This window comes from Chrysemys picta, chromosome 1, assembly GCF_011386835.1.
Source record: "Chrysemys picta bellii isolate R12L10 chromosome 1, ASM1138683v2, whole genome shotgun sequence".
NCBI classification, from domain to species: domain Eukaryota; kingdom Metazoa; phylum Chordata; order Testudines; family Emydidae; genus Chrysemys; species Chrysemys picta.
In genome coordinates this window covers 28,566,607-28,588,986 of record NC_088791.1, presented here as the reverse complement: position 1 = coordinate 28,588,986, position 22,380 = coordinate 28,566,607, and the positions used below count along the sequence as shown (strand labels likewise).

General features: G+C 43.4%; 1 protein-coding gene across 2 annotated transcripts in view; it reads left to right on the top strand.

The window, feature by feature from the left end:
• Window positions 1-22,380, top strand: part of NAMPT (nicotinamide phosphoribosyltransferase) — a 67,980-nt gene that overhangs the window by 37,391 nt on the left and 8,209 nt on the right. Inside the window, exons 4-10 of one of the 2 annotated variants that reach the window (XM_065554116.1) lie at window positions 193-321; window positions 960-1,118; window positions 1,654-1,790; window positions 4,358-4,583; window positions 9,568-9,687; window positions 21,509-21,556; window positions 22,193-22,333. In XM_065554116.1, the coding sequence (XP_065410188.1) occupies window positions 193-321; window positions 960-1,118; window positions 1,654-1,790; window positions 4,358-4,583; window positions 9,568-9,687; window positions 21,509-21,556; window positions 22,193-22,333 (960 nt within the window). The remainder of the gene's footprint in view (window positions 1-192; window positions 322-959; window positions 1,119-1,653; window positions 1,791-4,357; window positions 4,584-9,567; window positions 9,688-21,508; window positions 21,557-22,192; window positions 22,334-22,380) is intronic. The other variant, XM_005292365.5, reaches the window with a different exon arrangement.

Genomic DNA, 22,380 nt, shown 5'->3' with positions numbered 1-22,380 from the left:
CCTTTTTAAATGTATAGGTTTTGGTGCATTTGAGTGGGAGGTTTGTTTTGTTTTTTTAAATATTCAGTTTATTTCACTGTAAATTTTCGTTTTAGCAAATAAAAAGCTTGATTTTGCTCCACTGAAGTCAATGGAAGCAGGGCTGGCCGAGCTGTTCCTACACTCTAATGCTGCTCTTAATTTCTCTGATAGAAGTATGACGGGCATCTTCCAATAGAAGTAAAGGCTGTTCCTGAAGGCTCAGTCATTCCCAGAGGAAATGTACTCTTCACAGTAGAAAACATGGATCCAGAGTGTTATTGGCTCACTAACTGGGTTGAGGTCAGTCTTTTAAAAATGAAGCTTTAATTAAAAATAAAGAATGGGTTCACAGTCATTCTACTTGGGTTTAGGGTGAGATCTCTGGAACCAGCTGGCTTCTGCTTTCAAAAGATGTGTCTCTTTCTTGAAGCCTGCTGCAGAAGTGCTATGTGTGATAGGCTCATTTAATAAATACGGGAAATTCACAACAGTGCTCATACACGTTGTGGGGATTGGTCTGCAGTTCAGGAAGTTTGACTCCTGCAGTGAGTAGTTGCTTGGCCCACCTCACAATAAAAAGGACTTATTAAATTAAATCTGACTCTCAAGCAAACTATTTTGGACATAGCCAATATTTCTTGCATCACTTCTAAAAATGAGGAGCACCTCTTGGAAGAGTGTAGCTGTAAGTTAACAGACAGAAGTAGAATTGGGGAGTGATGTGATGGTACTCTCCCAGTAAGTCACTTGTGCACAAGTTGAAACCATTTGCCATACCTAATTTGCTAAGTCTTTGCAGTCCATACAGATTTCCCTTGGTTTATTGCCAGTAGCCCAGTTGTGCTTGGCTCATTGCCAAATGGGGAGTTTTTTGAGTCTTGATCAAGCATATTTCACTTATGTGCACCTGATAACAATGAGTTTTGTTGTTGTTGTAGACTATTCTTGTTCAGTCATGGTATCCAATCACAGTGGCCACAAATTCCAGGGAGCAGAAGAAGATTTTGGCAAAGTATTTGTTAGAGACATCTGGCAGCTTAGAAGGACTGGAGTACAAACTGCATGACTTTGGCTACAGAGGAGTTTCTTCACAAGAGGTATCACTAATTACCCAATAGCTTGAGAAGTCTAATTCTATTTAAACAAATGTAATATAGCCAGGGGTTTAAAGCATTTTGGCACAAATACCTCTTGACTATTTCTGACACTGTGGTGTCGTGTAATGTTATGAAAGTCTGGGTTATTGGAGCAGTGTGTGTTGGGAGTACTTTCCTGAGAACTCTTTTTCCTTCTCTTAGTACCTTCAGGTACAAAATTAAAGAAACTGCAGTTTACTTAAATATCAAGATCCGGAGAGCTTTTCTCTTCATGGAAATTATATTCTGGATAGTATGAGACTGTGTTTAAACTAAATAAAGGAGAAACTAGAATTAAACAAGAGCTTTGGTGTAACAGAACTAACCCTGTACAATACTTGATAATTAGGCTTCATGATTGGATGATTTAATTGGAGAGTTGGGGATTGGTCCTGCTTTGACCGGGGGTTGGACTAGATGACCTCCTGAGGTCCCTTCCAACCCTGATATTCTATGATTTGGCACTGTAATTTAAAGTGATGTCTCTGTTTCTCAGACCGCAGGAATAGGAGCATCTGCTCACTTGGTAAACTTTAAAGGAACTGACACAGTAGCAGGAATTGCTTTAATTAAAAAGTACTATGGAACGAAAGACCCTGTTCCAGGATATTCTATTCCAGCTGCTGAACACAGGTAAGATATTTATTTTTTTTCCCTCCAGTTGTTTGAAACCTTTGCTGAATTTCTTTGTTTCTAGTGTTAACACAATTATTTTCCCATGTCCTTTCTTTGCATGTGGAAATGCTTGCTTCACTCCACATAAGGAAGCAGATAAAACCTCTTCAGTCTTTTTGTGTGGCCCACTGTATGAGTAGATACTAGTCCAGCTGTTAAGGCAGAAGTGAGCCTTGCCGGCTGATGCATGTATAATGTACTGATCTGTTTCCTAAGAAACTTACTTAGGTTCAAAATGAGAATGTAACTTGGGGGTTTTTTTTAATCCAAGTTGTAAAGTCATAATTAAAACATCTTGAACATTTTTATTCTCAATGGGCAACAATTTGATACTGGGGCCCAATTCTTTAGCACAGCTCTTTGAAAATACATGAGAAGTCATGAAAGTTGCCAGTGTTAGCACTCCCAACTCAAGACCTCTCTCCCAAGCAGAGGTAGTTATGGTATAATAAGCTTCCCATCATGTCAGGACCCTGGCTGAAGAATTAGTCCTATCTATGTGATCAGTCTTTGATCTCTACTGACCCTGCCAAGAAGGATGAGAATTGTGACAGTGGTTGTTATATTTTGAACACTCCTATGAGATTGAAATGAATGAGTGCCAAACATCATATCACAGTTGTTAGCTGGTAACTTTCAGCTACTCCTGACCTGTACTGGATTTCGATACAGAGACGAAAGTCTCTGCATCTTATTACCTTGTGCTATCCAGTCTACCCTCTTAAATGGATAAAAGCTTTGCACCATTCCATATTATTCTTAGTGGATAAAAGTCCAGTGTTTAATATCATAAATATTCTAATCTGGTAAACTGGGGTACATGATTCCAATTTGAAAACTGGATTTACTTTGTATACTGGTCATCTCTGAGCAGTAAATATCTATCCAGGTCAGTGTTTCTGGAGCAATCTAAGTATGGGATTTAATGACTAATTGGAAATCTAGAGAACTGTTGTATAAGTTGGTGGAAGTTCAACAGGCTGCCCAGTGCTTTTGACTTTTTTTTATTTTAGGCTTGGCAGAAGCAACTGTAAATTTAAAGTGCAATTTAAGAAAATATATTAATAGTTGTAATAAATGTTCTGTGCAGTTCATTGGCATGGTGATGTTAAAGTGAACAACTTAAGTAGTCCCAGTTAAGATTCTGTTTGGTAAATGCATATTGTGGCCATTCTCTCCGAGCCACTAATGAGTTTGAAGAGGCTCATGCAAGCCAGTTCTCCAGGATTGGAGTGCTGTCAGTGCTGTGCTTGTAGCTGGCACCTGGCCGTGCATGTTCCCATTATTGCCACAGCTCCTCTTGGAAAAGGAACTTCCTTTTTGCATCTCTTTTCCAACATTGCTGAGGGTGCCTGTGGGGGGAGAGAACCAGCAGAGTGGATAAATGCTTTTAGTTTTTAAGTGACAGATTTTATGCTACCAAGAGAAGTTTTTACTAATATAATTTTAGCGCCAAGTGCTGCAAACATATAAGCACGTTGCTTAACTTCAGGCACAAGTAGCCTCATTGTAGTCAATAGGACTATTGATGTAAGTAGTTCTGTACCTCGTTAAGTGTTAGAAGTATTTAACGCCTTGATACTGCAGAGTTTTACAAAACTGCACAGGTAAAAAAATAAGATTCCCATCCAGTATCAGCATTTTAAAAAAACAACCCAGCATTCATAGGTAAATCCCTTCGCCCTGGCATGCATTACACCCACACCCACCCCCCCAGCTAAGGTGCTCCTGCAGGAGGAGGAGATGGAGCTGAGCTGCTGCTGAACAGCCAGTTTGTCAGCCTGGAGGTTGAAGGAGCTGGTCCTGAGAGGAAGCCAGGTGCACACCCCCTGCTAGCTAAGTACTTACTATCTCATCCACACCCTAGCAGTAGAGGACTCTGTCCTTACTCCTCCTCCTTCCTGCCTCCCCCGCCCCCAGGCCAGAGTGCTGCTCTCCATTCAACCTGGTTCCATTGTCTTACAGATGCCTTCTCCCCACTCTGCTGCCTCCACAAGGGCTCTTCCTTCACTCACTTCACTACTATCTGCAAAAGAGGGGACAGGACATAAAACCTCAAGCACCACCACCAGCAAAAGGGTTCTCCTCCCTCATATCCTGTACCCAGTTTGGGGAAATCAGCTTGCAGCCAAGTAGAGGGAGATTTTATTTATTCTACCCTACTCTACAGAATGATTAACCAGCCACCAATTAGGCTTGGTTTCCAGGTTTGGAAATGCATACAGGCACCTTCTACAAAGTACTATAGACCTCAGATTGAATGGGGTGGGTGACGTTGTTTGGGTCACTGCTTGAGAAGGATAGTAAGATGCTAAGGTGGAACACTTTTGAGAGATTCTCTTGTAAAACTATTAGCAGCAATACAGCTTCTTTTATAGTTCATATAAACTACTTGAAGATATTTAAAGGACTGGGTCAGTTGGCTTTAGTTGTAGAGTACCTTATACATACAGAAAAATACAAAATGTGTGATTTGGCTGGCTCATGAACTTCAGTCTAATGCAGATCTTCAACTGATTTTCCAGTACCATAACCGCTTGGGGAAAAGACCATGAGAAAGATGCTTTTGAACACATAGTGACGCAGTTTTCTTCAGTGCCTGTATCTGTGGTCAGTGACAGCTATGACATCTACAATGCTTGTGAAAAAATATGGGGTGAGGACCTAAGGCATTTAATTGTATCCAGAAGTCCAAAGGCACCACTGATTATTAGACCAGATTCTGGAAATCCTCTTGACACTGTGTTAAAGGTAATACTTTTGAAATAATTCTTCCAGTGTAGAATTTTGAAATGGCTGTCTAACACATTTGGGAAATTTATTATTGATGATCTAAAACTATTGCTGGACTGGGGTATTTCATGTGTGATAGATCCAAAAATGTCCCTCATTACCCTTATCTGAGGATACTCTCTGTTCCACATTCCCAATAGCTTGGTTTTTACGAAGCCAGTTACTCAACTACGTAGAGTTCTTAAAGCCATTTTTGGTCCCTTTTAGAACCCTGCAAAATTAGTCAGTGTATATATACTGTTCTTCAAGCAGTTATGAAATTCTCAGTTGTGATGCAGAAAGATTCAGATGCATCTGAAAAGTGGGTTTTTTACCCACGAAAGCTTATACCCAAATAAATCTGTTGGTCTTTAAGGTGCCACCAGACTCTTCATTGTGTGGTGTGTGGTTTTTTTGTTTTTTTTTTTAAGAAAGATTCTGGGATAATATAACATATATTAGTGTCTCAGCACTTTCCTATAAAGAGTAAAATAGGAGGCTGACTAAGCATTAATCAAATGCCAAGCTAAAGTGACATTTCTCACCATTTAAGATAAGCCTGAAAATCCAGAGTCCCTTAACATTAAAGCAATAAATTACACACGCTGCACATACAAGAAAAGCTCCAAACTCAGTCAGACTTGCATTTAAACCAGAAACACTTGCTCTTTAACAATCAAAGAGCCACTTCATCATACAGAACTGTAGAATAAGAACAGAAGAATGGCCATACTGGGTCATACCAAAGGTCCATCTAGCTCAGTATCCTGTCTTCCGACAGTCGCCAATGCCAGGTGCCCCAGAGCCAATGAACAGGTAATCGTCAAGTGATCCATTCCTTGTGGCCTGTTCCCAGCTTCTGGCAAACAGAAGCTGGGGACACTATTCAGGTCCATCAATGGCTATTAGCCAGAATGGGCCAATCTTCCTTGAATTTATCTAGTTCTTTTTTTGAACCCTGTTATAGTCCTGGCCTTCTCAATGTCGTCTGGTAATGAGTTCCACAGGTGACTGTGTGTTGTGTGAAGAACCTGCTGCCTATTAATTTTCATTTGGTGACCTCTAGTTCTTCTGTTATGAGGAGTAAATAACACTTCCTTATATATTTTCTCCATACCAGTCATGATTTTATAGACCTCAATCATATCCCCCCTTAGTTGTCGCTTTCCAAGCTGAAAAGTCCCAGTCTTATTAATCTCTCCTCATATGGAAGCCGTTCCATATCCCTAATCATTTTTGTTGCCCTTTTCTAAACCTTTTCCAATTCCAGTATATCTTTTTTGAGATGGGGTGACCACATCTGCCCTCAGTATTCAAGATGTGGGTGTACCATGGATTTATATAGAGGCAATGAGATATTTTCTGCCTCATTATCTATTCCTTTCTTAATGATTCCCAACATTCTGTTTGCTTTTTTGACTGCTTCTGCACATTGAATGGATGTTTTCCAAGAACTAGCCACAATGACTCCAAGATCTTTCTTGAGTGGTAACACCTAATTTAGACCCCATCATTTTATATGTATAGTTGGGATTGTTTTCTAATGTGCATTTATCAACATTGAATTTCATCTGTCATTTTGTTGCCCAGTCACCCAGTTTTGAGAGATCCTTTTGTAGCTCTTTGCTGTCTGCCTTGGACTTAACTACCTTGAGAAGTTTTGTATCCTCTGCAAATTTTGCTGCCTCACTGTTTACCCCCTTTTCCAGATCATTTATGAATTATGTTGAATAGGACTGGACCCAGTACAGACCCCTGGGGGACACCACTATTTACTTCTTCCTTTCTGAAAACCTGACCATTTATTCCTACCCTTTCCTATGACAGCTTACTTTGCTTAAGAGCCTTTGGTGAGGGACCTTGTCAAAGGCTTTCTGAAAATCTAAGTACACTATATCCACTGGATCCCCCTTGTCCACATGCTTGTTGACCCCCCGAAAGAATTCTAGCAGATTGGTGAGGCATGATTTCCCTTTACAAAACCATGTTGATTCTTCCCCCAACAAATCATGTTCATCTATGTGTCTGACAATTTTGTTCTTGACTATAGTTTCAACCAGTTTGCCCGGTACTGAAGTCAGGCTTACCAGTGTCTGTAATTGCCGGGATCACCTCTGGAGCCCTTTATAAAAATTGGTGTCACGTTAGCTATCCTCCAGTCATTTGGTACAGAAGCTGATTTAAATGATAGGTTACAGACAACAGTTAGTAGTTCTTCAATTTCACATTTGAGTTCCTTCAGAAGGGTGAATACCATCTGGTCCTGGTGACTTATTGCTGTTTAATGTATCAATTTGTTCCAAAACTTCCTCTAATGACACCTCAATCTGAGACAGTTCCTCAGATTTGTCACCTAAAAAGAATGGCTCGAGTTTGAGACTCTCCCTCACATCCTCAGCCATGAAGACCGATACAAAGAATTCATTTAGTTTCTCTGCAGTGGCCTTATCGTCCTTGAGTGCACCTTTAGCATCTCGATCATCCAGTGGCCCCACTGGTTGTTTAGTAGGCTTCCTGCTTCTGATATACCTAAAACATTTTTTGCTATTACTTTTTGAGTCTTTAGCTAGCTGTTCTTCAAATTCTTTTTTGGCCTTCCTAACTGTATTTTTACACTTCATTTTGCCAGAGTTTATGCTCCTTTCTATTTTTCCTCACTAGGATTTAACTTCCACTTTTTAAAGGATGCCTTTTTGCCTCTCACTGCTTTTTACTTTGTTGTTTAGCCACGGTGGCACTTTTTTGGTTCTCTTACTATGTTTTTTTTAATTTGGGGTATACATTTAAGTTGAACCTCTATTATGGTGTCTTTAAAAGGTTTCCATGCAGCTTGCAGGGATTTCACTTTTGGTGCTGTACCTTTTTAATTTCTGTTTCAATAAATTCCTCAATTTTGTGTAGTTCCCCTTTCTGAAATTAAATGCTACAGTGTTGGCTGCTGTGGTTTTTCCCCACCACAGGGATGTTAAATTTAATTATATTATGGTCACTATTACCAAGGGGTCCAGCTATATTCACCTCTTGGACCAGATCCTTTGCTCCATTTAGGACTACGTCAAGAATTGCCTCTCCTCTTGTGGGTTACAAGACTAGCTGCTTCAAGAAGCAGTCATTTAAGGTGTCCATAAACTACCTCTGCCTCCCGTCCTGCGGTGACATGTACCCAGTCAATATGGGATAGTTGAAATCCCCCATTATTATCTTATTTTAGTAGCCTCTCTCATCTCCCTGAGCATTTCAGTCACTATATCCCGGTCAGGTGGTCAGTAATATATCCCTACTGCTATATTCTTATTAGAGCATGGAATTACTATCCATAGAGATTCTATGATACAGTTTGGTTCATTTAAGGTTTTTACTTCGTTTGATTCTACACTTTCTTTCACATATAGTGCCACTCCCCCACCAGCAAGACCTGTTCTGTATTGATATATTTTTTACCCTGGTATTACTGTGTCCCATTGATTATCCTCATTCCACCGAGTTTCTGTAATGCCTATTATATCAATAGCCTCATTTAGTATAAAGCACTCTAGTTCACTCATCTTATCATTTGTATATAAGCACTTTAAAAGCTTGTCACTTTTTAGCTGTCTGCCATTACATGATGTAATTGAATGGGACTTTTTTTCATTTGACTCTTTCTCATCAGGTCCTACCTGTATTTTTTCATCTTCCATCCTCTCCTCCTTACTAGGACATAGAGAATCTCCATTAATAGATCCTCACCTAAAGGATGTCTCTGTCCAATCCACGTGCTCCTCTTCACCTGTCAGCTTTTCCCCAGCGCTTAGTTTAAAAACTGCTCTATGACCTTTTTAATTTTAAGTGCCAGCAATCAGGCTCCACCTATACCTGATTGGAACCAATCCTTCTTGTATAGGCTCCCCCTTTTCCAAAAGTTTCCCCAGTTCCGAATAAATCTAAACCCCTCCTCCCTACACCATCGTCTCAGCCGTGCATTGAGACCTTGACGTTCTGCCTGTCTAACTGGCCCTGCGCATGTAACTGGAAGCACTTCAGAGAGTGCTACCATGGAGGTCCTGGACTTCAATCTCTTACCTAGCAGCCTAAATTTGGCCTTCAGGACCTCTCTCCTATTCTTCCCTATGTCATTGGTACCTACATGTACCATGACCACTGGCTCCTCCCCAACACTACACATAAGTCTATCTAGATGCCTCGAGAGATGCGCAATTTTTACACCAGGCAGGCAAGTCACCATGTGGCTCTCCTGGTCATAGCTTTATTTTTTTTGTGGCATAATGCAATTTAGAACACATATTTACATGTAGAAAACTTATCATAAAAGCTAACAATACCATTCCATTAGAGTAACTCTCAGTGCTATTACACATTGGCTATTTACTAGGACAAATACAGATTTAACCTGTCTGGGTACTTTTTTCTCTAGGGCAAGTACTACATCACCATAGAGAGTGATTAAGCAAAGTTCCTTTCTCAGAACCATGAAAAACGTCAGTGTGGATCAGGATCTAAAATTTGAGTATTGCTAGTTTAAACTGAGACCTCAGACAGCAATCCTTACTCCATGAGGCATATGGTGCTAATGGATCTGAGAAATGTGAAGGGCACATCCACTGTTTGCATTGTGTAAAGTAAAGAAAAGTTTTAAAAAAGAGAGAGAGAGTAATATGCTGGGTTGACCTACTGAGGAGAGTCTAGCTGCCGATTTGTGGTTAAGCAGAAAAGTGGGGATTGGGTGTGATTAGTCCTCTTTAGCCATCTGACTATACAGACCCTATTGTCTCCTAAGCTATTTTCTTCTAAACCACCCTTTGCACGATGGCTAGAGTATTTAGAGTACAGCATGGCTTTGCTCTGAGCCATGTACTCAAAATGCTAACAAAAATTAATTATATTAAGTTGAATAGATTTGGTGTTTAACTTTGCTAGAGTGGGAGAAGTAGAAACAGAATTGCTTCCATTTTGTTTTCTACAGGTTTTGGAGATCTTAGGAAAGAAGTTCCCTGTTGTAGAAAATGCAAAAGGCTACAAGGTGTTGCCTCCTTATATCAGAGTTATTCAGGGGGATGGTGTGGATATCAACACGCTGCAAGAGGTATGAATTTTCTTAATGTATCAGATGAAATTGGCAGTGTCCTCCTTTAATCTGGAGTCTATTACAACTAGTCAGATGTTAATGTTTCTTTACTGACCCATTCCTAGCCTTCATTCTGGACACTGCCCACAAACCCTAACACACAAAATTAATTTATTAAAATCACATGAGGAATAAAAAAAACATGCATAACCTAAAATATGTTTCTTAATCTCACGGTTGTAACTTTTATTCTCTCTCATCACCTCATTGTATACGTTAATCCCTCCCATGTTGAAACTAATTAGGATTAAACTCAGGGCAAAGATCTATCCTTTTATTTGTCTCTAGTGTGCCAGTCATGACTTGCGCTGTGGCAACAGTAGTAATTAACTAGTTTGAATTGTTAGGTTGTAAATTAAATATGTCTGCATTCAAATTTTCAAGGTGTACTTGTGCTTTTTGAAGGAGATACTTTTGAAAGCAAATGCAAAAGTGTCTACAAACCATTGTTAGTATAAAATATGGTGATGGTGGGGGGCATCTTTAAAAGCCCAGCTAATGAGAATAATTGAGTAATCCATGTTTTATGCAAAATTATACCACATTAACCTACTGGTGCCCGATAGTCTGATAGATGGATACATAATTTTTTACTGTTAAAATTAAAAAGTACAATTTCAGCAAGGTAGAAGCCAAAGTTTTTATTACCTCCTGAAAACTCTAGTGACGAACTTGCTATTATCTGGTGGAAGTCAGTGCAGAGCAGGATGGGTTAATCTTATTTCTGCACTTCATTAGTTACTTGATGTTAAGAGTCAGGCCATCACAGGATTAATGCTTTTGCTTTGAAAATGAATACCAGAATTGCTCAGGGTATTCATCGTCTTCACCTTAATAAATACTGATGCAGTGCTACAAAATAAATTAGGAAATACTCAGTTCAGTGAAACCTCTTAAATATTAAAAGTACACACAGGAACTCCAGTTCACCAGGTCTGAGCAGCTTTGCATTCTTTTGAATTAAGGACTAGAGAAACTAGACCACAGAAGTGGGGAGTAAAGCAGTAGCACACTGGTGGGAGTCATGCATCTGTTCAGTTTGATAAACCATTTGCATGTATAATCTGAGATCCACGAACATGAACCCAAACAACAAAGCTACAAAGGTGTTTACATCTCACTGACAAATCCTCAGAGAGAGGATGATAGTTGGGATATCGAGTAACAGAATTGTTGGTGGAAAGATTGGCTTGTAATGGAAAACAGCTAACAAACTCGTGCCATGACAGCCCTGGAAAAACACATCTGATTTTTCTTGGTGTGTTTGATGGAAAGAGTGATTTGACGAGAATAGTCTTTCTGTATAATGCACAACTGTGATAACAGCAAGCATGAAATAACTGAATCTGGATATTCTACTCCTGATGGCATTCTGTGCCAAAAAAATAGAAATTCTACGCACAATATTTCAAAATTCTGCAAGTTTTATTTGTCAAATACATGTGGAGGCTCCAGCATGGCATTGGGGAAGATAGACCACTGGTGCACAGAGGTAGGATATCACTCTGCAGCTTCCTTGCCCCCCCCCCCCCTCCGGAGACATGGCCCAGCAGTGAGGTTGCACCCAACCCTGACACAGCGCAAGGACCGAGCCTGTTCCAGAAACACCCCAGGGCCTACCCCTGTGTGCCAGGTGCACCAGGTATGGGAAGGCAGGCTCAGCCCTGCAGGATCCAAATATGGAGGGGCTTAGTGTTGGGAGATCCAGGTGTGGGTTGAGAGGGTTCTGTTTGGGGCAATCTGGATGCGCATGGGCTTGTTGGGGAGTTCTGGGTGCAACGGTAATGGGACTCTGCATGGGGGTCCAGGTGAAGGTGGTTGGGGCTCAGTAGTGCAGGATCTGAGTGTGGGGAAGGGGATAGAGTTCAGCGGGGGGGTTGGGTGTGGGGGGGGCCTCAGTGGGGGGTCCAGATGCTGGGGGAGTGGGGCTCAATGGGGTGTGGGGATCCAGGTGCAGCTGATTGGGGCTCAGTAGAGTGGGGATCCAGGTGCAGATGGCTCGTCGGGGTGGTCCAGGTGCAGAGGGAGTGGGGGGCGGGGGGGAGAGGGAGTTCTGAGTGTGTAGGGGGGGTGAGGCTCGACATGAGGGGGTCTGGATGCATGGGGGTTGTGTGAATGGGGGAGCAGCTCCGCATACAGTGATCCCTCTCCCTGCAGCTAAGGAGCGATGGGTGAGGAGTTTGCAGAGCTTCCTGCAGCCTGGAGAGAAATCTGGGGGTGGGTCTGACCCGGCTCCAGATGCTGTGCTGGGGAAGAGGAAGTCCCATCCTCCCCAGCTAGGACTAGCAGGTGAGCCCGGCACAGGGTAGGAGCCACCAGCCAGGTCTTCCCTAGTCCCACCCCTTGCCCCACAGTAATTTTCCTCTCTGCTGGCAGCCCTGGGCACCCAAAACATACTGCTGGGGAGGGTCGCATGATTGCTCTTATGGCTTCGCTTTGCTTTGCTTCCCAGTCAGAAAGTCATTTTTCTGTGGGAAAGCAAAGAAATCTGGGGGGGGGACATGAATTCTGCGCATGCACAGTGGCGCAGAATCCTCCCAGGAGTAGTATCCTCTCTTTAATACATAACTACTGAACACTTGGTAACATTGTCTGATTGTTAAACAGAATTCAATTGAGAGTTAGAATATATTGGGCCATATTTATTCCTGGTTTGACTCCATTGACCTCTGATGGGACTACACCAGCGATTAATTTGGCCCAGTAAATTCAGAGTCTTTCCAGAAGAAAGCCAGTGAGATTCTGGTAAGACTTTTCCTTAACCTGACAAAATTCTAGGAGGCAACTAGATACTAGTCTATCACAAAATCATGACCAGTCTTTAAAATATATATTTATGGAGAAAGGGGGGTGGGACCTTGTTCTTCAGTATATGGAGATTCAGTACTGTGCTGCAAGGTGTAAATAGGACAGGAAAAGTTCTTTCTAATACCTAATGTGAGAGGAAATGGACACAAGGGATAAGTCTGTATTTAAATTTCTTTCCTATTCAGATCCCAAATATGTAGGATATAAAAATATATGTACTAATTTCCCCACCGTGAGCCTTTTAGCAGCATAGCATTACCTGCAAGAACAAAAAGTCATAACACTTGGTATAAGAGAACCAAGTTTATACTTATTTAAAATTGTAAAGGCATTCTTACTCCCGTTGTTTCAATAACCCCAGATCTCCCATGTTGATGTACAGGATATCAATGCTGGGATTGCTTTAAAGAGGCACTTTCAAGTATTTTACATGTAGAAATGTAGGTTTCATGTAGAATAAAACATTTTAAAATAGTTTTACATGATCTTATCTGTATATACATATTCATAGTGATTACTTTTAAACTCCTTGAAAGTTTGTTTTAACTTTAAACGTTCCACATCAGTGTTGGAATCTCAAATGTAACTACAATGTCATGTACCAGATACAGTACTGTGGTGATGGGCATGCTATGAAAACCTAGAATGAGAAATTAACTGATCAGTCTAGTTCACTGTCCAAACTAGATTAAACAAAAACAAAAAAACAGCAGGAAGAGTGTATACTGGATTTTTAAAATTCTTTATTTTAATAGGGGATACTGGTAGCACAGGTAAGGAACCTTCTGTTTTGACTTATTTTGATGTTTTCACTTTTAAATCATTGCAATCTGCTAACTGCAAAATATACTAGACCTTCAAGAGATTATCTTTGAGCATTCAATTTCCAGACATCTTTAAATTCTCATACTAGAGAATCCTTTAGTTTGGGATCATGACTGATGGACTAACGGTGCCTACAATGGAAATGGTTAGCTCAGCAATTCTCAAACTGTGGGTCAGGACCCCAGAGTGGGTTGGGACCCCGTTTTAATGGAGTTACTGGGGTCTGGGGATGAAGCTGGGGCCTGAGTCCCACTGCCTGGGGCCAAAGGCTTCAGCTTTGGGTGGTGGGGCTCAGGTTACAGGCCCCCAACTGGGGCTGAAGCCCTTGAGCTTTGGCTGGGGCCCCCTGCCTGGGGCCATGGGGCTTGGGCTTTGGCTTTTCCCACCCAGGTGGTGGGGCGTGGGTGGACTCAGGCTTCAGTCCCCCTCCTGGGGCCATGTAGTAATTTTTGTTGTCAGAAGGGGGTCACGTTGCAATGATGTTTGAGAACCCCTGGGTTAGCTGGTCAAAATCTGGACACCTGAATTGCTCCCTCTGTATGAGCTGGAAAGTACAACACGCCCTCTGTCTTGCTGTCTCCACCACAATGAGAAACTTCTGTGTGGCATTGCTCTGGGGAAAGGCTGCAGACCTTTGAGGTTTTTGGTGGAAGTAATTCCTTCCTCTTCTTCTACTTGCTTCTCCTCCTCCTCCTCTCTGGAAGCACCAAATGTGGATCTCAGCAGAAGGGTCAGTGGTAGAATCAGAACTTTGCTATAGCATAAGCAAGGGTCATACTATACCCCCCCACACAAGGTCATTCTGACCAATGAAGGTCCCTCATGATGGGATTGTGGATGGGTTGAAGCCAACTTTTCATCCAAAGGTGTTTGTTCATCAGCTGAGGTAATCGAGTAATGTGTCCACAGCATAAGAAGGCCCACTGTCCAGGGATGCCATGGACAGAACGGGGTGAAGCATGTGGCTGGATGCTGGTTGAAGGGGACCAACCCTGCAGCTGTGATTTCTTGCCCCACTCTTACTACAACAGTCAAGCAGAGCCCAGTTATGCCACTCTGCACTGGTAATGCCTGTTAACCTGGGAGTGTCCCCTCAAAATGACTGGTCCTCCCAGGCTGCTTCATGTTCCTGGATGAGATGTTGCTCATGGCCATCTTCTAACAATTTTTTGGAGGTTGTGCTTGAAGGGAGTCTGCACAAACAGCTCTTCTTCCTACCCTTTCCTTGTCTCCTTCAGTTATTCCAGAGGCTCTTGGAGAATCTCCCTCATTCAGACCCAATTAACAACTCTGAATCATTTGTCCTCCTTGGGTTCCCCTTCTACAAATGGCTTCTAGGAAAGCCTCTAATCCACCAAGGAAGGAGACTCCCTTCCTGCTCATAATCCTCTCTAGGAAGTAGTATCCAAATCAGAATCCCCTAGTCATTGGCACCAGAGGATGTGAAGTTCGTTGTTAAAACCAATATGATTTTTAGATGTATAGAAGAGAAATTTTCAGGATGCCTCAAGATTCCGTTAAATTGAAGTACTACAGGGAGGTCTGACATTCCTTTCTCCTTATCGGGTTGAGGAATCTGTATATGCTGTAACGGAGGCAGGGGAAATTCTCTAAAGAGATGTGTGTGTTAGAGGGAGATGTTGCCCCTAAAGACCTGGTGGGAAGAAGTCTGGAGCATAACCTTGAGAAGTTGTCTCAGCTGCTGTGCTGTGTGCTGCCTTTTCCTATACCATTACCTGTTGGCTTCCCTGTCATGGCTTTAAGCCTTAAACATATCCTGTAAGAGTAAGTCTAGAACTTTAGTGCTCCTCTATGTGGATGGTCCACTTCTAAATTGAGGCCATGTCTACACTACAAACTTAGGTTGACTCAAGTTACGTCAGCATACAGCCGCTGCAGTTAGTACGTTGCTTGTGCACGTGCGTAGTTGGCTCCTTGTGTCAGTGGTGTGCATACTCATCAGGAGCACTTGTATCGATGCAGAATGTGGTGTATCATGGGTATCCCGCTGTGCAACTCGCCACCTTCCAGTGCACTGTCTCTTGGGAATTTTGGCAATGCATGATGGAGCTGAAACAAGTTGGGCAGGGGTGACTAGGAACATGGGGTCAACTTCCCAGAATGCATTATTCTCCATCCCATAATTTCATCGGTGTCCCATAATTTTTGCGCCGCCTTTTCAAAATCGCACAAACTCACATGGGCATACTTGGTTTTGGCCATCTCTGATAGAAACCTGGAGCCTGCACAGCTCTGTACTGTTATGAATGTTGCAAGCACGGGGCACACCATCCTGCAATATTTGCACAGTCACAAGAAGCAGCACAGGGAACATGACGATTCCTTGGAGAGCATACTGCTGTGGGACACATCGAGAAACAATTCAAGGTTGGTGGTGGTGGTCATGGAGCGGCTGGAGGACTGGTTCTGGGCCAGAGAAACAAGCAGTGACTGGTGGGATTGATCTCCTTGTCATGCAGGTTTGGGATGATGAGCCATGGCTTTAGAACTTTCAGATGCGCAAGGCCACAGACCTGGATCTGTGTGCTAAGCTCGCCTTAGCCCTCCAGTACAGGAACACCAAAATGAGAGCTGCAAGGACAGTGGAGAAGTGAGTGGCAATTGCACTGTGGAAACTTGCAGTGCCAGGTTGCTGTCAGTCAGTCAGTAATCAATTTGGAGTCAGTAAATCCACCATGGGGGCTATTGTCACAGAAGTGTGCAGGACAATTAAGTGCCTCCTATGCAGGACTCTGACTCTCTGCAATGTGCAGGATATAGTAATGGATTTGCAGCAATGGGGATCCTGAGCTGCAGTGGGGTGACAGATGGCACGCATATTCCTATTTTAGCACCAGACCACCTTGCCACAGAGTACATCAGAGAACGGGCTACTCTTCTGTGGTAATGCAAGCACTGGTGGATCACTGAGGATGCTTTACCAATATCCCTCTGGGCTGGTCAAGGCGGGTGCATGATTGCTCACATCTTTAAGAACACAGGACTGTTCAGAAGGCCGCAAGCAGGGATTTTCTTTCCCAGCCAGCAGACTATCATTGGCAATGTTGAAATGCCAGTAGTGATCCTTGGGAACCCAGCCTTCCCTTTGCTCCCCAGGCGCATGAAGCCAGACACCTCAACAGCACCATGAAATACTTTGGTTACCGGCTCAGCAGGGGTAGAATAATAGTTGAATGTGTCTTTGGTCATTTGAAGGGTTGCTGGAGGTGGTTACTCAAAGATTGGATCTTGGTGAGAGAAATATCCCAATGGTTATAGCTGCCTACTGTGTGGTGCATAATATCTGTGAAGCAAAGGAGAAAAAGTTTTCACCAAGGTGCAGGTGGAGTGGCTGTCTGCTGAATTTGAACAGCCAGGTATAAGGGCTATTAGAAGAGCTCAACGCAGAGCTATACAACTAAGGGAGGTGTTGAAATAGCATTTTAATAGTGAGTAGTGTGCGTTGGTGTAGTGTGCTCTACCTGGCCCTCCTGTTTGCAGCCCGGTATGAATTGTGTGGTGATAGCTGTATATGTAGGAACAGTGCATTGTCAATGCACTTATTAATATTGCTTGTGCATGATCTTTTGGAGTCGTGAGACACTGCGCAGTAGTAATAGGTAACTGGTCACTTTCAGAACTTCTCAGCACCAGCCAGCGTATGTTGTGAACTAATAATGATGAATAAGGCTAAGATTTTGTCACGGATATTTTTAGTAAAACTCATGGACAGGTCACAGGCTTCCGTGAATTTTTCTTTATTGCCCGTGACCTGTCCGTGAGTTTTACTAAAAATATCCGTGACACACTGGAGAGCTCAGCTGCAGGATCCCACACCGCCCACAGCGGGGAGCCCGCTGGGAGCACTGCCTATGGGGGCTCAGAGCTTCAGGGTCCCCCAACTGTCCCCTGTGGCTGGGAGTTGTGGGGGCCCCACCACCATCACAGCTCTCTGGGAGCGGCAGGGGGACCCTGCCACTCCCAGCTGCTATGGGCTGAAGTCAGAGGTCGCTGGAAGTCACGGAATCTGTGACTTCTGCCACCTCCGTGGAAAAATCATAGCCCTAATGATGAATTGAATTATGTTACAAAAAATAAAATTTCATTCTGAACAAAATCTGTGCAAAAACCGAGGCAATTAAAAAACATTTAAAACTTAAGAAATTAAGAGAACAGAACTTATGAAGAGGGAAAAAAACATTCATGTCCATTTCAGCTACACATATACCACCTGTGGCTTTCGCAGATCCGTATATGTGATTGTCTTCAGGGTCCCTGGGTGGAGTGGAGATTTCTGTGGAGAGGAACATTTATGGCTTTCTACCCAGTGGAGAGTGGAGTGGAGATTTCCGTGGAGAGGAACATTTATGGCTTTCTACCCAATTTTTTGAGTTCACAGTGGGCTGCAGAGGGAGGCGAGCACAGAATTGTTGAACCCGCAGGTCCACTAGAGTCTGCAGCATCTGTGTTTGATTCCTGAAAAGTCCCAGTATGTCCTACTGCATGTCCCCTCTCCTTTTCCTGCATCTTTCTCGTCTCCACTCCATCCTTCTCCAGGCTGTTGGCAATGGTGATCCTCCAGGCCCTGTGCTCATTGTTCAGTGCCACACTGGCTTGCAGGATCTCCTGGAATGTGTCCCCATGAGACCTCTTCTTTCTCCTGCTTGTCTGACTCAGGCATTCTGCAGGTGCGGCGGGGGAGAACCTGAAGGCCACAATGGCAGCAGCTACAGATAAAACAAAAAGGTACTGTTGTTAGTGTATTCATTAGGGAAAGCAAAATTTAAGATGCTGAACACTCCCTTTGCTCCCAAAAAGTTGTAAGCACTCTGTTCTCACTTCTGCTTGCGATTGTTTGTGCACTGCTCAGCACCAGCCAGGGTGAGTATGGCCCACCCGGGAAAGGGGAAATGAGGTAGTAATAGCTCGGCTGCATGATTCTAGTAGTATTGGGCAATGACACTGAATACTTAGTCTGCAGAAGAGAAGAATGAGGGGGGATTTGATAGCTGCTTTCAACTACCTGAAAGGGGGTTCCAAAGAGGATGGATCTAGACTGTTCTCAGTGGTGACAGATGACAGAACAAGGAGTAATGGTCTCAAGTTGCAGTGAGGGAGGTCTAGATTGGATATTAGGAAAAACTTTTTCACTAGGAGGGTGGTGAAGCACTGGAATGGGTTACCTAGGGAGGTGGTGGAATCTCCTTCCTTAGATGTTTTTAAGGTCAGGCTTGACAAAGCCCTGGCTGGGATGATTTAGTTGGGGATTGGTCCTGCTTTGAGCAGGGGGTTGGACTAGATGACCTCTTGAGGTCCCTTCCAAACCTGATATTCTATGATACTGGCACTGTTTTCCACAGGCGGTGGTGATTTTAGCTGATATCTCACTCCTGAGTGTAACAGAGGCAGAGAGAGCACAGCTGCTGCTGGTGACCCGATGCTGCCCAGGCCCATATGCTGCTAGCTTGTGCCTGCTGAGTTTATTGCTGGATGGTGTGGGGAAATGTCCTACCGCAGTGGAAGAAATAAGGCAGCTCTCCCTAGAAACATTTGGCAGAGGATTGCAGAGTACCTCCATGAAAGTTTCATCGAGATCTTTCCGGAGGATTTATGGGACATCCCTGTGCATAGAGTGCTCCACATGGACCCCCTCCCTGCCTAAGTCTAAAGGAGAATGAAAAGCAGATAGCAACTCTTTCTTTCTTGGTTGTACCACTACCTCTTCTAGCACAAGTAAATGTAATGAGAAGTCAAAAGATGTTCTGCTACTTTTGGGGGGGGATCCTCCCAGTTGTCTGTCCCCCATACTCCTCCTCTTCTACCTCCTCCTCCTTGCAGTTCACAGCAGGGGCCTGTGACTTGGACTCCTTAAGGTATCCACAGTGCTGGTGGGGGTGGGGTCTCTCACAAGGAGTTGCATTTTATCCTCCGCAAAGTGGCAGGTCTGCAACTCAGTACCAGATCAATTGTTGGCCTTCTGGTACGCATGCTGCTGCTCCTTGTTGTAGGCCTTCTCCCGCATCCATAGAGCAATCTACTCATAGATGTCCACGTTTCTATGGCTGGTTCAGAGCTGTGCCTGCACAGCCTCTTCTCCCCACAGGCCCAGGAGATCCAGTGCTTCCTGCCTGTTCTAGCTGCTGGAAGCCAGCAATGGTCGATGTAACACAGTGTCTACCCTCGCACTGCATCAACCTAAGTACATCAACCTTGGCTCTATGCCTCTCGGGGAGGTGGTGCTATTAAGTAGGTGTAACCAGGCACTTATGTTGGTAGTAGCCCAATTTAAGTGAAGACACATGCACAACTAGGTCGACATATGCTGCCTTGCATCGACCTAGCTTTGTAGCATAGACCAGGCCTGAGATTGGCTGGCAAGGTCTGCCATGGTCTGAACGTTATCCCTGGGACAGGGTATCCCCTTCTTGTACTGTCCCATCATCCTGCTAGAGCTCTCCTTTAAAGGAGGCTCTGCAAACAGTTATGTTCAGTGTCACAACCTTCAGGCTTCCCTGTCATAGGTTAAGGCCCTGAACAAATCATGCAGCGGGAAAGTTGGGCATGTTAAATATCCTGAAAAGGCTGCTGAAGATCTTGCTGCTTTGGGCTGCTAGATCTTTTAGTCTGCCATTCTCCCCTAATTAGAGAGACAAGGTGGGTGAGGTAATACCTTTTTATTGGACCAACTTCTGTTGGTGAGACAACCTTACACTGAAGTATCAGGAGGTACTTACACCCTTAAATACAAAGTTATTTAGCATAAGTAGTTAACACACATTTCAAAGATCATTCAACAGTCTATAACCCTCTAAATACCTTCCTTTCCTCCCCCCCTTCCCTCCTTAATTTCCTCCCTGTGACTGGAGGGGTGTTAACTGGCCACTTCACCTTGAATGGTCCCTTGAAATGTGTGTTAACTAATGCTAAACAACCTGTTCCACCTTGTATTTAGCTGTGACACTTCGAGCATGTTTCCCAGACCTGAAGAAGAGCTCAGGCCTTGGCTACACTGGCGCTGTACAGCGCTGCAACTTGCTGCGCTCAGGAGTGTGAAAACGCCCCCCCCCTCCCAAACGCCGAGCGCAGCGAGTGCAACGCTGTAAAGCGTCAGTGTAATCAGCGCCTACAGCACTGCATGCTCGCAGCGCTGCAAGCTATTCCCCTTGGAGAGGTGGAGTACTTGCAGCGCTGCAAGCTATTCCCCTTGGAGAGGTGCAGTGCTCGCAGCGCTGCAAGTATTCCCCTCGGAGAGGTGGAGTACTTGCAGCGCTGCGAGAGAGCTCTCGCAGCGCTGGCGGCACGATTACACTCGCGCTTCACAGCACTGCCGCGGCAGCGCTGTGAATTCAAGTGTAGCCAAGGCCTAAGTGGCACCTTAAAGACTAACAGATTTATTTGGGCATAAGCTTTCGTGAGTAAAAACCTCACTTCTTCGGATGCAAGTGAGGTTTTTACTCACGAAAGCTTATGCCCAAATAAATCTGTTAGTCTTTAAGGTGCCACCAGTCTCCTTGTTGTTTTTGTAGATACAGACTAACACGGCTACCCCCTGATACTCAAGGCCTAAGTGTAAGCTCGAAAGCGTGTCTCTCACCAAAAAAAATTGTCCAATAAAAGCTATTAACTCACCCGCCTTGTCTTTCTAATATCCTGGGACTGACACGGCTACAACAACACTGCATAGTCTTCCCTAATCCCTTTTCATTTAGCTCTTCCCCTTCCCTTTCTCTGGATGGCCTGGTTGTCACTTCTCATCAGTCACAACTTCAGGCTAGGGATTGTCTGTGTGAGAGAGTAAATAATTTTAGTGTAACATAATTTAAATGTAAACTGTCCCCTCATAACAGAAGAATCCTCTCATCTGGGACTTTCGCACTCTGGTTAGTAGTGTGTTTATAGGTGGCTCCAAGCACTGGAAGTTTCTTGACCTGGGTTGTGACATGCTTTCCAAGCTCATATAGGGGAGCAGTTCAGGAAAACAGATCTTTGACCTATCAGCTTTTCTGGCCATTGTGGGTAGGGCTAATACATCAATCATGACTCTGGACTAGAGGATTCTTGTGTTATGAGAAGACATTATTTATGGCAAGTTTTTAAATTGTCTGTTGATGGGATTGCATTTAACTTTTTTTCTGATAACTCTCAGAAAAGATGCCAAACAAGAATCGCTCAAGAACTTTGGTTGAAGAAGAGGGTAAAACAAATGCTCTACCACTTGAATATCATCCTAGAAATCTCTAATACAACTAATTCTAGGCTGCATATCCTTAGGAAGAATTGCTCTATTGCAGTTCTGGGTAGAGGCAAGCAAAGCCCCTCTCTTGGTGTTTGTGGGTGAAATGATCACATTGTTTCAGAACGCATTCTATAACTTGAGCATCTGTGAAATCTAGAGTTGGCCCACAATTTTGACAACCATCAGAAGGCTCTTGAATGCCACCACGAAGGATTAAGTTTGGGCAAATAAATAGTATGCTTTAGGGCTCTGTGGCTGGGTGTTGCATTGGCTGGGTGTTGCATTACTGTACTACTCTTGTCTTGGGAAGGGAGGGGGGTGGTGTTTTATATTGCATGTTACAGTGCAGATAACAGTTCTCCAGCAGTAACATTTTATAATTCTCTCAGACTAAAGTATCAATTAAAAATTCAAACAGCATGCCAGGTATTGACAATATTTTACATATATCTTCTTGAACCTGAATGCTAGCTGGCTTTATTGTCTGTAAAAGAGCATCTTCTCAAAATACGCAATAACAAATTATGGAAAATGGCACTTATCAGCCCAGCTCTTAAAATACATTCCTTTATCACTGTTTCTTTTTCTTATCAGATTGTGGAGGGAATGAAGAAGAATAAATGGAGTATTGAAAATGTTTCCTTTGGATCTGGTGGAGCTTTGCTGCAGAAATTAACAAGGGATCTCTTGAATTGTTCCTTCAAATGCAGTTATGTGGTGACCAATGGCCTTGGGGTATGACCTCTAATTTTTTCACTCATTTTATCACATATGAACTCCGA